At 36.6% G+C, this 13,968-nt stretch overlaps 1 protein-coding gene across 1 annotated transcript in view; it reads left to right on the forward strand.

The window, feature by feature from the left end:
- Positions 1 to 13,397, forward strand: part of LOC136817124 (dihydropyrimidine dehydrogenase [NADP(+)]-like) — a 31,142-nt gene extending 17,745 nt beyond the window's left edge. The window contains exons 16-22 of the mRNA XM_067073458.1: positions 637 to 801; positions 1,338 to 1,611; positions 2,580 to 2,842; positions 3,854 to 4,037; positions 9,267 to 9,418; positions 11,964 to 12,195; positions 12,481 to 13,397. Coding sequence (XP_066929559.1) covers positions 637 to 801; positions 1,338 to 1,611; positions 2,580 to 2,842; positions 3,854 to 4,037; positions 9,267 to 9,418; positions 11,964 to 12,195; positions 12,481 to 12,554 — 1,344 coding nt within the window. The 3' untranslated portion in view covers positions 12,555 to 13,397. The remainder of the gene's footprint in view (positions 1 to 636; positions 802 to 1,337; positions 1,612 to 2,579; positions 2,843 to 3,853; positions 4,038 to 9,266; positions 9,419 to 11,963; positions 12,196 to 12,480) is intronic.
- The last annotated feature ends 571 nt before the right edge of the window (positions 13,398 to 13,968 follow it).

Genomic DNA, 13,968 nt, shown 5'->3' on the forward strand with positions numbered 1-13,968 from the left:
AGTATTAGCGTTGTTTTCGTCCCCGTGTATCACACGTTTTATTTACATTACTGATGGACGCCAGAGAATACACTATCAGTGAGCATCAAAAATTTGATAGTACACAGGGAACGAGGTTGGAATCAGCGCTGATCTTTACGTCCCGCCACGCCCACCACGCCCCTAGTCTTGAGCCGATTTTTTGCTTTCTTACGAGAATTTGTTTTTCTGTGGGTTAGCTTCTAGCTTTTATTTTGCATACACGTGTCAGCACCCTACTCTAAATTTTACTGGAAATTTATAATATTCACGACATGTAATGTTTTTAACGGAAACAGCCCGGGTTTCGTCAATAGTGAAGAAAATTTAAGAAATTTTTAAAGCTAAAGAAAATTGTTCAAAATTTGCCACTACTGGCAAAAACCAGGTAGTTTCCGTAGAAAACATAGCCTACACAGCTGGCACACAACGTTGTTTCAACGTTCATCTAACGTTATATGGACGTTGTGAACGTTAAATAAACGTTGAAACAACGTTGTGAGTCAGCTGGGTGGGAACTAATGTCACAAATTGGTGGTTATCGGACATAAATTTAATTCGTGCACGACACGTACCCTTTTTGCAGAGTTTTTAAAATTCAATTTTAATTTCTTGCAGGACTACATCGTGAATGTCTCTCCACGTATTGTGCGTGGCTCCACCTCAGGACATTTGTATGGGCCCGGCCAAGGTGCTTTCCTAAACATCGAACTCATCTCTGAAAAATCTGCTGAATATTGGTGCAAATCAATTACCGAACTAGTTACAGATTTCCCCGATAAGGTAAATCTCTATTTCCAGATTTCAATTAAGGTGCTTTTTTAAACATCGAACTCGTCTCTGAAAAATCTGCTGAATATTGGTGCAAATCAATTACCGAACTAGTTACAGATTTCCCCGATAAGGTAAATCTCTATTTCCAGATTTCAATTAAGGTGCTTTTTTAAACATCGAACTCGTCTCTGAAAAATCTGCTGAATATTGGTGCAAATCAATTACCGAACTAGTTACAGATTTCCCCGATAAGGTAAATCTCTATTTCCCGATTTTTTTATCTTCCCATATAACTTTGTATAACTCTAATGAGTGTAGTCAACTGAGTATTTTTGTCTAACTATTTTCCAAAATCGGGATATCACAATTTGAAATGGCTAGAAATGTCTTTACATGGATTTCACGTTGGAATTCTTTTTTTTTCTTACTAAAAGTCAAAAACTTATCTTGAATATCTTGACTTTCGAGGTTTTGCTCAGGCCGACAGAAGGGAATCTAAACCATCTGATTATCTCTATGATATTCGTTTTATTTTCATCTCAAAGGTTTTGATTGCTTCTATCATGTGTACGTACACAAAAGAGGATTGGCAAGAACTCACCATCATGGCACAAGACGCTGGTGCGCATGCGTTAGAACTTAATCTCTCATGTCCACATGGTATGGGAGAAAAGGGCATGGGTCTAGCATGTGGTCAAGACTCAATGCTGGTACGAAACATTTGCAAGTGGGTACGCGAAGTAGCGACTATTCCTTTCTTTGCCAAATTGACACCAAACGTTACGAATATTGTTGATATTGCGAGAGCTGCGAAGGAAGGTTTGTTTGTTTGTTTTCTTTTACTTTATATCTACATAGTTCGTCCCCCCTTTTCACCCCCCTTTCTTAAGGGGTGGGGGTGAAACCTTCCGAAATAATGAAGAAAGGGGTATCAAAAATTTTCATGAAAAAGAGGGGGATAGCAAGGAAGGGTACTATACTTTAAGAAGGGGGGCTTACATATTGTAGATTATTTTCAATCATTGTTATGAAATTTGGTCTTCATGAAAGAAAGTTTTCTGTCAAAAAGAAAGAAGATTATTATTTCGCTTTCTCTCTCTCTCTAAAGATATTTCACATATATTTGTCAGCTATTTTTGTCCAAAATCCTTAGGGATAGGCATTTTTAAAGGTTAGGGGGGATGTCAAGAAGGGGGGATGTCAAGAAGGGGGATGTCAAGAAGGGGGGATGTCAAGAAGGGGGGATGTCAAGAAGGGGGGATGTCAAGAAGGGGGTGTCATTTAAGAAGGGGATCGTTTAAGAAGGGGGATCATTTAAGAAGGGGGATCAGATCCCTTTCCGCACTATGTATCTGTTTATTTAAGGCGAAGGAGTTATTCCATTATCGTAATTCTAAATATAACGTACAAAGTTAAGTAGAAAATGTTTGAAAAAGATTTCTTCAACATTTTGATTATATATGGTGAAATTAAGAGATATGACCTCAAGGAGAGCAAGTGTTGAAAATACTAAATAAAATAACACTTTTCGAAAAGTGAATTTTGATTTTAAAAGCTCATAAGTAGAGAACAAGTTGGTCGAATTTAAAAAGTGATGGCTCAAATTTTAAGTTAGGATCATCTACTTTCTAAATATCAAAACTCCAAGCACTTTGGGACATTTGTTCGGCCTCAAGACGTCGGGAAACGTCTGAACTTTTTCGTGGGTCACCCGGTATATGAAGACCCCACTGTACTATTCAGAGATAGAATTGTATAATTATACAATCAATTACTTTTCATTTCAGGTGGTGCGGACGGAGTCACTGCCACAAACACAGTATCAGGTCTAATGCATCTCAAGGGTGACGCTTCACCATGGCCGGGCGTTGGAAAAGCTAAACGAACAACATACGGTGGCGTCTCTGGAAACGCCATCCGTCCTATCGCTTTAAGGGCGGTCTCTGCTATTGCAAGGGCGTTACCTGGATTCCCGATCTTAGCCACGGGTGGTATTGATTCTGCAGATGCGGCGCTACAGTTCTTACATGCTGGTGCTAGTGTTGTACAGGTTAGCGTGGTTGTTTTGGTTAAAGGGATAATCAGATATTTGACCTGAAGAACACTTCTATGATCCCGAGTAAAAACCTTCAAGTCTACCGGGTGCCTCAGAAAAAACTTTGGACGTTTGGCGAGCCACTGAGGCCGAACAAAGTCTTGTTTAGACTCAAAACCACTTTTATTAGAAAGAGGACATGCTAACTTAAATTTTGCGGTATAACTTTTTAAGTTTGGTCAAGTAGTTGTCAAGTTATAAGCTTTTGAAGTCAAAATTCACTTTTCGAAAAGTGTAAAAAACACGTAAAAAAAGGTGTATTAAATTTATGCAAATAATGAAAAAATAGCTCAGTATTTGAATTATTTAACGACTTTTACGACATAATTAATTGTTAAAATACTTTTAAAAGCAGTTTTCGTTTACAACATAGTCAGTTTTTAGTAAATAGTCAGTTTTTAGAAATATTTGAAAAAAATTCTTATCGAAAACGCTTAAAAATGCTTAATTTAATACCCTTTTATTACGTGTTTTTCACACTTTTCGAAAAGTGAATTTTAACCTCAAAAGCTTATAACTTGACAACTACTTGACCAAACTTAAAAAGTTATACCGCAAAATTTAAGTTAGACTATCCTCTTTCTAATAAAAGAGGTTTTGAGTCTAAACAAGACTTTGTTCGACCTCAGTGGCTCGCCAAACGTCCAAAGATTTTTCTGAGGCACCCGGTGTATTAATATTAGCAATTTAAAATCTTTGAAAATGGGTTTTTACATCGTCTTACGTCAAAATTTGATTATCTAAAAACTTGTAACTCTAATATACCGAATCTGAAAAATAGTTGGACAACACTCAACACTTAGAGTCTGGTAGTTGCGGTGGTGCAAAATACATGAAATACCGGTAATTATTTCACAGAAAGGGCCCAAAATGATGGAATACTAGCCCCTCGCTATTCCCCTGTAGAAGTGCGGTAACATGAGGTGAATACAGGATTATTTATTTTCCTTTTTTTCTTGCTGACAGATTTGCAGTTCTGTACAAAATCAAGATTTCACCGTCATCCAAGATTACATTACTGGTCTTCAAACATTGCTGTACATGGACGCCTGCGACGCCTTCAAAGGATGGAACGGCCAAAGTGAGCCGACCGTACGTCACCAGAAAGGAAAACCTGTTCCCGTGGCAACCAAAGTCAATGAAGTCATCGGTAAACTATTCCCACAGAATATATACTATACCCCCATTGCTGAGGAGGTCCAGGGAGAGGGATGCACTCTATATTTTTTTTTGGAAAATCCAGGACTGTCTTTGGAATTTCATAAACAATTAGTGAAGTGACCACTACATAGTACTTGTAGCCGGACAGAAAATGAATGGACACAAGTGTTCGTAACTTTTGATGATAGAGTTCAAACTGAATGAATAAAAAAATGACAAGATTTAATCTAGATACAAAGTGAGAAAAATGAAGAATAATGAAAATATTGACAAAGTATTTTAGAGGAAAATAAAAGAAATCTAAGTTAATAAATTAAATAAATTCTTACCAACTTGCCAGAAATAAATGTGTTGTAAATTCTGTCCACGAAAGTAAAATTGAAATTGAAATTTGATTTGAAAGTTTGACTTGAAAACTTGAATTGAATATATGACTTGTGATTTCATTTGAGTTCAAATTTTCTCTCTCGTGATGCCTCAACAGACACTTAATTGATTATGAAAAAGTTGAACTGATACGAAAAAATTTGAATGTAATTTGAAATGCTAGAAAAAATCCCTAAGGTATAAATGATATAAATGATACAAAGAAATGAATAAATATTTTTAATTGTTTTGTGCGTTTAAATAAAATGACGTATGCGATTAAAAAGAGATGACTTTTTGCAGTCATTAGGGACGCGTGCGCCTAACACTGCCCCAACTGAGATGCAAAAAGTCACCCTAAGTGAAAAGTGTATGTGTTTTCTATTTTTTTTTTTTATACTAATGAATCAGCATTGATTAGCCATATTGTTCAATTGTTCAATGATTGACTTCTCATTAACGTAATGAAGGGAAATGGAGAATTTCAACCATACCAGCCATACTTGACATTGAATAGTACTTTTAATGGAATATCTTTCAAAAACAAAATACAAATGTGGATACCAGATTTTAAACATTTTGGTTGATTGAATAGATAACTTTCAAACCATAATTGATGGATAAACGAGGTGGCTTGAACAACTGATGAAGGATCGTTGACACAATTTGATATCTTTGCTCTGCAAATAATCATCTCATGATGAAGAATTGATTGATTTTGACAATTGTACTGTTCCGTAGATGGTTGCTTAATTTTACGAAGTTGTTGTTCGACTTTGACGTTGTTGTAATTGATTTGATAAATTTTCAGTTCGATGTCGATGCTGTACCGAATATTGATGCTTGTATCAAGGAGGCTGATTGTGCACGAAGGAGAACGTTTGGCTTGTTGAATTTCATCACTTGATAGGATTGCATTTGGTTTCTTCAGCATTGATACGTTTACGTTGGGGTAAAAGTTATTGACGTAAAACTTATGTAATGCATTTATATCATTCTGTTCATCTGGGAAAGCAGATTCTTCCCTTGATGAAAAATTACATTCCGTCGATACCACAGTTGTTATCGTCTTATTCTTGATTTTGTTGGTTTCAGTAACATTTAGAATAATAGCTCTTACCGAATTGATGGGAAGATCCTTTTGTGGCACCCGCATGTCTCCATTGGTAAATTTCGACAGACTGCCGACATCTTGCAGTAAACTTTTGTGGATCCAATGAAGAACGATCTTTGGGTTAGAGAGTTTCGTCCAACCGTCATGTTTCGATTGTAGGGCCTTCTTAATAACTTCTTTTGTGCGATTGCTCAAAACGACTGATGTTTTTCTTGATTGTGATGGTGGACTTTGAACGATTTGGAGGGGATTTTTGAATACTTGCTGTGATTTGATTGGTTGATTACGAACGAATTCGACGTGATCTTGAGGTTGATGTTTTGGTCTTATGATATTGTGTTTGTCTTTGTCGACATGGAGATGATGTTCGTCTTCGTGAGTGATAATTGTTTGGCTAGTGGGGTGGTCTTTAAAGATGTCATTTTCTATGTTCTGGGTCATGTTGAGGACTTTTTCAGGTTTGGCGTTTGATTTGACGATGACGTTAGTGGAGTTGTGTTTCAATAATCGAACATCAGGGTTGACTTGATATCCTACTTGATACGATCGAAGTTGGTTAGAAAGGAACGAAGTGAAGTGTATACCTTGCTTGTTCATTGATGAGAAAATTTGATGAGGTCCACCGATGACACCCCGACTTCCATCTGGATTCTTGAATGCAGATTTATAAATCGTCAATCCAGAAGGCATTTTGTAGATTGGTTCGGGATGATAACGTAGAAATCTGATACCGATCATCAGGTCGACTTCACCACCAATTGATGTTGGGATTGTTGGAAGATTGGCTATACTCCTCCCATCTTTCAAAAAAGATGCTTTCAGATCGTTGTAAGCCTCTTGAAGTGGGTACGTGGGAAATTTTTGGGTGATTCGGTCCAGGGATGGTCCAAAGAAAGTTGCTGGTGGGCCATCAGCTGTTGGAATGCGTACAGTGTAATCTCCACGTGTTTTAGCTGACACACCACCGACTCCACCAATATTGATTGATTCGTTGGATTCGAGTGTTGCGTTTTCTTTAAGGCGTTTGGCTGCCTCTGAGCGGATGACGAAATCGCTGCACCCTGTATCGTAGAAGACGAGATATGTTTGATTGTTGATTGGTATTTGTTGCAGCATGTAGATGGCTATCTCGGATGAGTGGTCTGCGTTTGCATGGTAGTCTCTATGATGAATGTCGACGTGATGGACCAGTTGGATATTCTTTGCGCATTCTGGAAGATTTCGGTTTCTCATGTATCTAGACTTGAAGTCTTCGAGAGGTTGTTCGTTTTGGGGGTTCATCTTGTGCTCCTCACATACCAAGACGTGTTTCTTGACTGAATACTGATCGTGACCTTCGTGTGGGCATATGAAGTCGTGTTGGCAGCGTCCCTCACGGTGTCGTCCTGTGTTGGCAAGTGCTCCCGCACGCATTGAAAACATAAGTTATGACTTGACAGGTACTTGAATCTCTCACTTGGAGACATTTCAGAGAATTTATCGCAGACATAGTATTGAGTAAGCTTGGAATTGTTGGGACCAGTAGTTGAAAAGTGATCAGTAGAACCACAGATTTGACAAGCATGCAGTGGAAATTGGTTGAAAAAATTGGAACGACCAACCTTTCCTCCTTTTTGTCCTGTTGATTCTGATGTCCATTGGCAAAGTCTATCAGATCCTTTTGTTGATAGATCTTTATCTCTCGTTCAAGGAAGATGAGAAGTTTGGTCCACAATTCTTTGCCATCAGGTGTCTCATCTTCTTCTGCACAGGAGGTTAGCCATTTCATGGTAATTTGATTGCCAATCACATTGTAGATTTGATTTATACCGTCGCCATAGTAAAGGTGTGGTTCGATTTGATGCTCGCTTGCCAGACTCATCAATTCCTTCATCAGATTGACAATCTTTCCAAGGGCTTCGACAAGTTTGGCTGGCTCTCTGATTTTCGACAATTTATCTAATTGAGTAAGCTCAGAATTTTTGTTAGATAATAATCGTTTGACGTCACCAAAACTGCTCTTAAGAATACTCCAGATTTTATTAATGTCTGATTCATATTTGACGATTGATAATGCTTTACCTTCAAGAAAATTATTTTTGAGAAAGTCTGACATCAAATGCTTTGGAACGGTAGTTGAATAAAGTTTATCAAAGTCACTTTTAAATTTGTAGAAGTTGATAGATGAAGAGTAGCCACTGAATTGAGGAAGTTTGATTGAAAGCTGAGATTTGTTGAATGTCTTGACTTTATTGAGGTCACGCCTTTTGATCTCGGAATCGATAAATTTCTCAAAAGAGATGAAGTGTTCAAAAGTAAGTTCATACCCTTCTTTCACCTTGTTAACATCATCAACTTTACCGGTGGGGCATTTCGAGACGAGAGTAGATACACGGGAAGATATTCTCTCAAAGTCTTTTGACATGGATGCAATGCATTTTTCTTCATCTCCTCGAGTTCCTCATTGATTGATTCGGTGATGTTTGTTTTAATTTCCTCAAGGTTCGTACCGTTGGGTTCCTGGATGTTTGGTTGGATTTTCGATTTCAGCTCCTTGAGTTTTCCTTGTACGTCTGTGAGCTCGAAGCTGAACCATTGCTGATCTGCGACAATGTGGCGGGAAGATGCAACACTCTGACGTGCGGACATGACGGTTTGAGCATTGAGAAGATACGTACTGGTAGACGTCATGACTGCTTTGTATCTGGGGGCTTCTCTGCCAAATTTTGTTCGGTAGAACGACCTAAAATATTCTGCATGTTTACGGTTATTCTCGATAACATTGTTGGGTGTGCTTGCGATGATCGGATGCTCTGCGATGAAATCGTCAATCTCATCAATCATGCAATCTGCACTGATTTCGTCAATTAATGGAGGTTTGGTATCCATGACGTTGCGAATTTCTTGTTGTTTGAATGTAGCCGGACAGAAAATGAATGGACACAAGTGTTCGTAACTTTTGATGATAGAGTTCAAACTGAATGAATAAAAAAATGACAAGATTTAATCTAGATGACAAAGTGAGAAAAATGAAGAATAATGAAAATATTGACAAAGTATTTTAGAAGAAATCTAAGTTAATAAATTAAATAAATTCTTACCAACTTGCCAGAAATAAATGTGTTGTAAATTCTGTCCACGAAAGTAAAATTGAAATTGAAATTTGATTTGAAAGTTTGACTTGAAAACTTGAATTGAATATATGACTTGTGATTTCATTTGAGTTCAAATTTTCTCTCTCGTGATGCCTCAACAGACACTTAATTGATTATGAAAAAGTTGAACTGATACGAAAAAATCTGAATGTAATTTGAAATGCTAGAAAAAATCCCTAAGGTATAAATGATATAAATGATACAAAGAAATGAATAAATATTTTTAATTGTTTTGTGCGTTTAAATAAATTGACGTATGCCATTAAAAAGAGATGACTTTTTGCAGTCATTAGGGACGCGTGCGTTGGCGCTCTCTAGTTCGATTTTCAAGGAGAATTGGAATTTCATCGAATAAGGGAGCGTATCGAATAGTAAAACGTTGAATAGACCTTTTCATAAATTTCGTCACAAACATCACTTGCCTCGTTTTGAAATTATTGTCATGGTGATTAACTCCCAGCAGATTTTATCAAAACTACTTCCTAAAGGAACATGATGACCATGGTAATTGTTTGAATACGAGGAAAGTGATGTTCGTGACGTATTATGAAAAGGCCTATTGGAGAGCGTCATCTATTGGTCTTCTTCTGTTTTTCCTTCTCAGGAAAAGGCTTACCTCATTTCGGTGAATTCAAGAAACAACGTGACGCTGCCATGTCTGAACATAAGAAGAACGCTGATCTCCATAGCCAAGAAAATATGCCAGAAAAAGTTCGCCCGCCTACCGAACCACAAAGAAACATGACTACAATACAGGTATTGTTTAACTTTTTTTTAAAGAACAATTTTGTTGATAATTTTAGAGGAAATGTTTCCTTCAGATGAGTTTTATTTTTTTTTGTATGTGTGTTTGTCAGTCTTTTTATTGTAAAATTCGGGGTATGCCGAAGACTATAATGGTTTGGTCTGGTTTGGCTAGAATGCTTGTTTTTAGGGTAGACTAAGGACCTTAAAATACTCTGATTTGACTAAAGATCCACACACTTGCACATTGTGACATATCTGAATTGCTCAATAAGGTTAGTAAGTTCAATGCCGGGTTATAAACTCATGTTCAAACATTGAGAGCTTTTGATCAAGATCAAACATTTTCTCCATCGTTTTTTCTTCATTTCGATCAAGATATAATCGACTCATGGAACGTTTCCCTTAAATAGAAAACTGCAAAACATGATGCTCTAACTACTTACTGATCTAACTCCTTAACTAGATTGGGCTTCCCACAATATAACAATATAATAGTACGTCCAGTTTTCAGAGCTGACTAGTCCGCCATTTTTCTTTCTGTTCACTTTGACAACCTTTGGGATTTGAATGTTTTGAAATTGGAATGTTCGAAAATCATAAGGCAAAATAGAAAACAACATAGTTGACTTGCCGACTTTAAAACTGGACACACTTTCACGTGAGCAGTCAACCTATGCTATGTGTGAAGCAATATGATAACTGTTTAAACCGTTATTCATTGATCAATTATTTAAAATCACAAGTGAATAATCTTTCAAATTATTTGATTCATTAAAAGTCAAAGAAAATTTAAATTAGGAAAAGTAAAAATCCGTTATTTAGTAATATTTTATGAAGTTATTTATTTCGAGAAATGTTAACGTTTTAGTCTTGAAATAGTTGAAATTTGACACCGTTATAAATTATATTAACATTGTATAGGAATCGACTTTCAGACTCTTAAACGGTCATTCGAGTAATAGAGATTCGATTAATTCGACGGTTATAATATCATAATAAATAAACTACCGATTTAGCAGAGATCTGTATAATTTACTGACCAACAGGAGAAGAAGGCCACCGTAAACATACCAACTGAATTGTACTACAGTGGAGTCTACATAACAGAGAATACAAATTTGATCGAGTTGAAGAAATTTCCAGATCTGGAGTAAAGTTCATATGAGGCATATTTAACCGAAGAGACGAGCAAACTCGTTCAAGTTGAGGGGACAAAGAGCCCACTGGCATATAGGCGGTTTTAGACCACGTCGAACTTATCAGAGGAAGAGATTTGTAATTGTAATTTCGTTTTCAATTAACGAACGTTGTTCTCCTTTGCATGTTTCCGACGTACTTACTCTTTTTTCTTAAATCCGCCAGTGCACTGCAACAATATTATGAATAAACAGTAACTGAATTAACGAAGATATTTTACTGGCCAACTTGGAGAAGAAGACAGACAAAAGAAGAGAAGAAGACTAAATAACAGAGTTATACAGTTGGCGCTTCTTAATTCGATCTTTAAGGGGAATCGGACTTTAATCGAATAAGAGATCGTACCAAATAAGGGTGTGCCATTTATGAGGGTTCCTAGTTGACAGTGCATTTAAATATTATCGATTAATAGAACATATTGAATAGTAGAACGTCGAATTAGAGAGTGTCAACTGTACTACTTACAGTTCATGTGGAATTAGTTTCAGACACTATGGAACGATATCACGTTCTATTCACATGTTCTGTATTTTTGGTGACATTTTTCTTGACTTTTGATGAAGCTGTTCGATTCTTTGTTAAATGGAATCCAACTCTATGAAGGGTCAGTCCTAAGAAATCTCTTTAAACTTGTGAATCTGTGTTAAATCATTGAACCCACCTTTATAAAGAGGCTTTTCCGTCTGAAATCCTTCGTAATGGGCTTTTCCAGAAAATTTTGAATATGGGGGTGGTTGGAGCATACAAGCATCAGTTGTCCCCCCAGACAAGCATCAGTTGACCTCAAACCGAGCAAAATTACCCTCAAACAAAGCAAATTCACCAGCCGGACAGGGAAAACTTTGTAGATTTTTCACTACTCCCCGGACACTATATCCTCCTACCCCTCCCCCCCCCTGTACGAGAATTTTCTGGAAGAGCCCAATTCAACAAATTTCAACAAGAATATTACTGATTTACTTTCTCAGATGAAAAACCCTGCTTTGACCTTTGTTAAATGAAAATAAGGGAAGGGGTGAGCAACGAAACTCAGGAAGGGGAGAGCTAATACCATAGGTAAAAAAAGTTTGGTATATACAAATGAAACCTCCAGCTTTACAAGAGAAAATTAGTAAGAAAGTGATCCACTGTCTTAGAGCAAACTCCTTACCCTTAGAGAGTTTCGTACCCTTAGAGACGCCCTTAAAGGCCCAAATTTCGACCCTTCGATAGGCTATTTTGACTTAATGTTGTTTTTTTGTAAACATCATCGAGATTCAGGAAGGTGTGAGCCAAAAAATATGACCCTCTTTATAAAACGTAACGTCAAACTTATCACGAATAACTATTTCCATCATTTTCATTTTTTAAATTCTAGGACATGATCGGTCGTTCTCTGAAACACATTGGTGCTTACAACGACTTAACCAATAAAGAGCAAGTAGTTGCGTGCATTGATGACGAAATGTGTATCAACTGTGGTAAATGTTATATGACGTGCAACGATTCCGGATATCAAGCAATCACTTTTGATCCAGATACCCATATACCGCACGTGACCGAAGATTGCACCGGATGTACCCTTTGTGTTAGTGTATGTCCCATAATTGGTGAGTGTCTTCAGCTAATCTTTGTTTGTTTTATGACATGTTCAAAATCAAGCTGGCGCTTCATCCAAGGAGTCTTTTTAGCTAGCTAGCTTGGTTCGTCTCTCGAATTTTTTGGAGATCTTAACTTTCAGTGGAAAATTTTTCACTCTATTGTTTAGGGAACTTTTGAATTGTTTTAGGTAAGTTCGGTATCTTTGTTGCGATTAGCCAGAGATAGGAAACAGCTTTTCGATATCAAGATATTATGTTTTGTTTGGAAAATATTATTTTTTCTTTGTTTAACAGATTGTATCGAAATGGTTCCGAAACAAATTCCTCACGTCATCAACAGAGGAATCCCACTCAAGATCAATGTTTAAATCTTCCACCGCCCGTACGCCTGTACGATCGCCCGCCCGTGCGCTTTAAGCGAATGATTGTAAATCCATGGAAGAATAATTTACAGTTTAGTTTAGTTTTGTTAAGTTTTCTATATCATTATCATATATCTCATTTTTTATGTGTCATTTATATTCAATGAAAATCTCTTGTAAAGAGTTAAAAGGTCTAATTTTTTTACTGATGTCCAGAATTTCCGTCCTAACAGAAATGCTCGTTTTCGGACAGCATTATATTCCATACCTATTTCATTTTTAATTTACTTTTCTTTTATTCTAATAGAAGAGGTTAAAATTAAAAAAAAAACAATACTATTTAACAATGCCGTTGAAACAAAGTTGATTGCTAACTTGGCACTTTATTTCCTCCCCCTGGTTATGTCAATGTTATCTTTTTTAGCTTTAGTTTTTTACTAGCATGAATATATTATATACGGTTTTTTAGTCAATTAGTTTTGTGTTTTTTTTTTTATCGTTGTCATTTTTGAGTTAGCACATATTATTTTTTTGCACCACAAAATCGATTCTAAAGACGAGGGCCAGTTGGCACACAACGCTGTGTCAACGTCCAGCTAACGTTATTTGGACGTTATGAACATTGAATAAACGTTAAAACAACGTTGACTGCCAGCTGGGACTGTTCTTCAGGCACTTTAGGGGAATTTGGTGAGCTTTAATTGAATTTTATTGATTTGATCATACGATTCTTTTGTGACTAATTTTGCAATTCAGGTATCTATCGATAATTTTTGTAGTGTTTTTTTATATGAAACAATTATTTAGTGTCGTAATAAGGTAATAATATCACCTAGAAGTAAAAAAGTTTTTGTTTCCTGTTATCATTTAAAGGATTAGGACGTTTGATTTAAAATTATTCTCTGTCACATAGAATCTAGAGTTTAAGGCCGTCCACATAGTGGGGGAGGGGTGAAATTGTACGTACGCAGAGAAAACTTTTTTCATAGCCCTTTTTTGCTTGTTTTTTTTGTCGACTTTTACGCTTCTTATACACAACAATAAAAAGAAAAAGTTTCTTGACAAACATTGAGTTTCATGTTTGAAATAAAGGTCCGAACCAAACGATTCCAAAGGGGTACTCGATTTTCGACATTTTTAGTACGTACGTACTATGTGGGCGGTCCCTTTTCTCCTGTCATAACCCGTACTAACTTTATGTTAATGAAGAGGAAAGAGAAGTCTGGAATACATGGGGACGAGATTTGAATATATCCCTGAAAAATCCAACTTATCGATTATGATAATACTTCATTCTGAATTGTCAGTTAATTGTCGTTTTTTCTCGTTCTTTGTCGTTACTTTTCTCAAGGGGTATAGGTATTGGGTCATTACTATTGCTAGTGTTAGGTCAGGGTTGGAGCCAGCGAGGGCTAATGAT

This window comes from Clytia hemisphaerica, unplaced genomic scaffold (assembly GCF_902728285.1).
Source record: "Clytia hemisphaerica strain Z4C2 unplaced genomic scaffold, Clytia hemisphaerica genome assembly, whole genome shotgun sequence".
NCBI lineage: Eukaryota > Metazoa > Cnidaria > Hydrozoa > Leptothecata > Clytiidae > Clytia > Clytia hemisphaerica.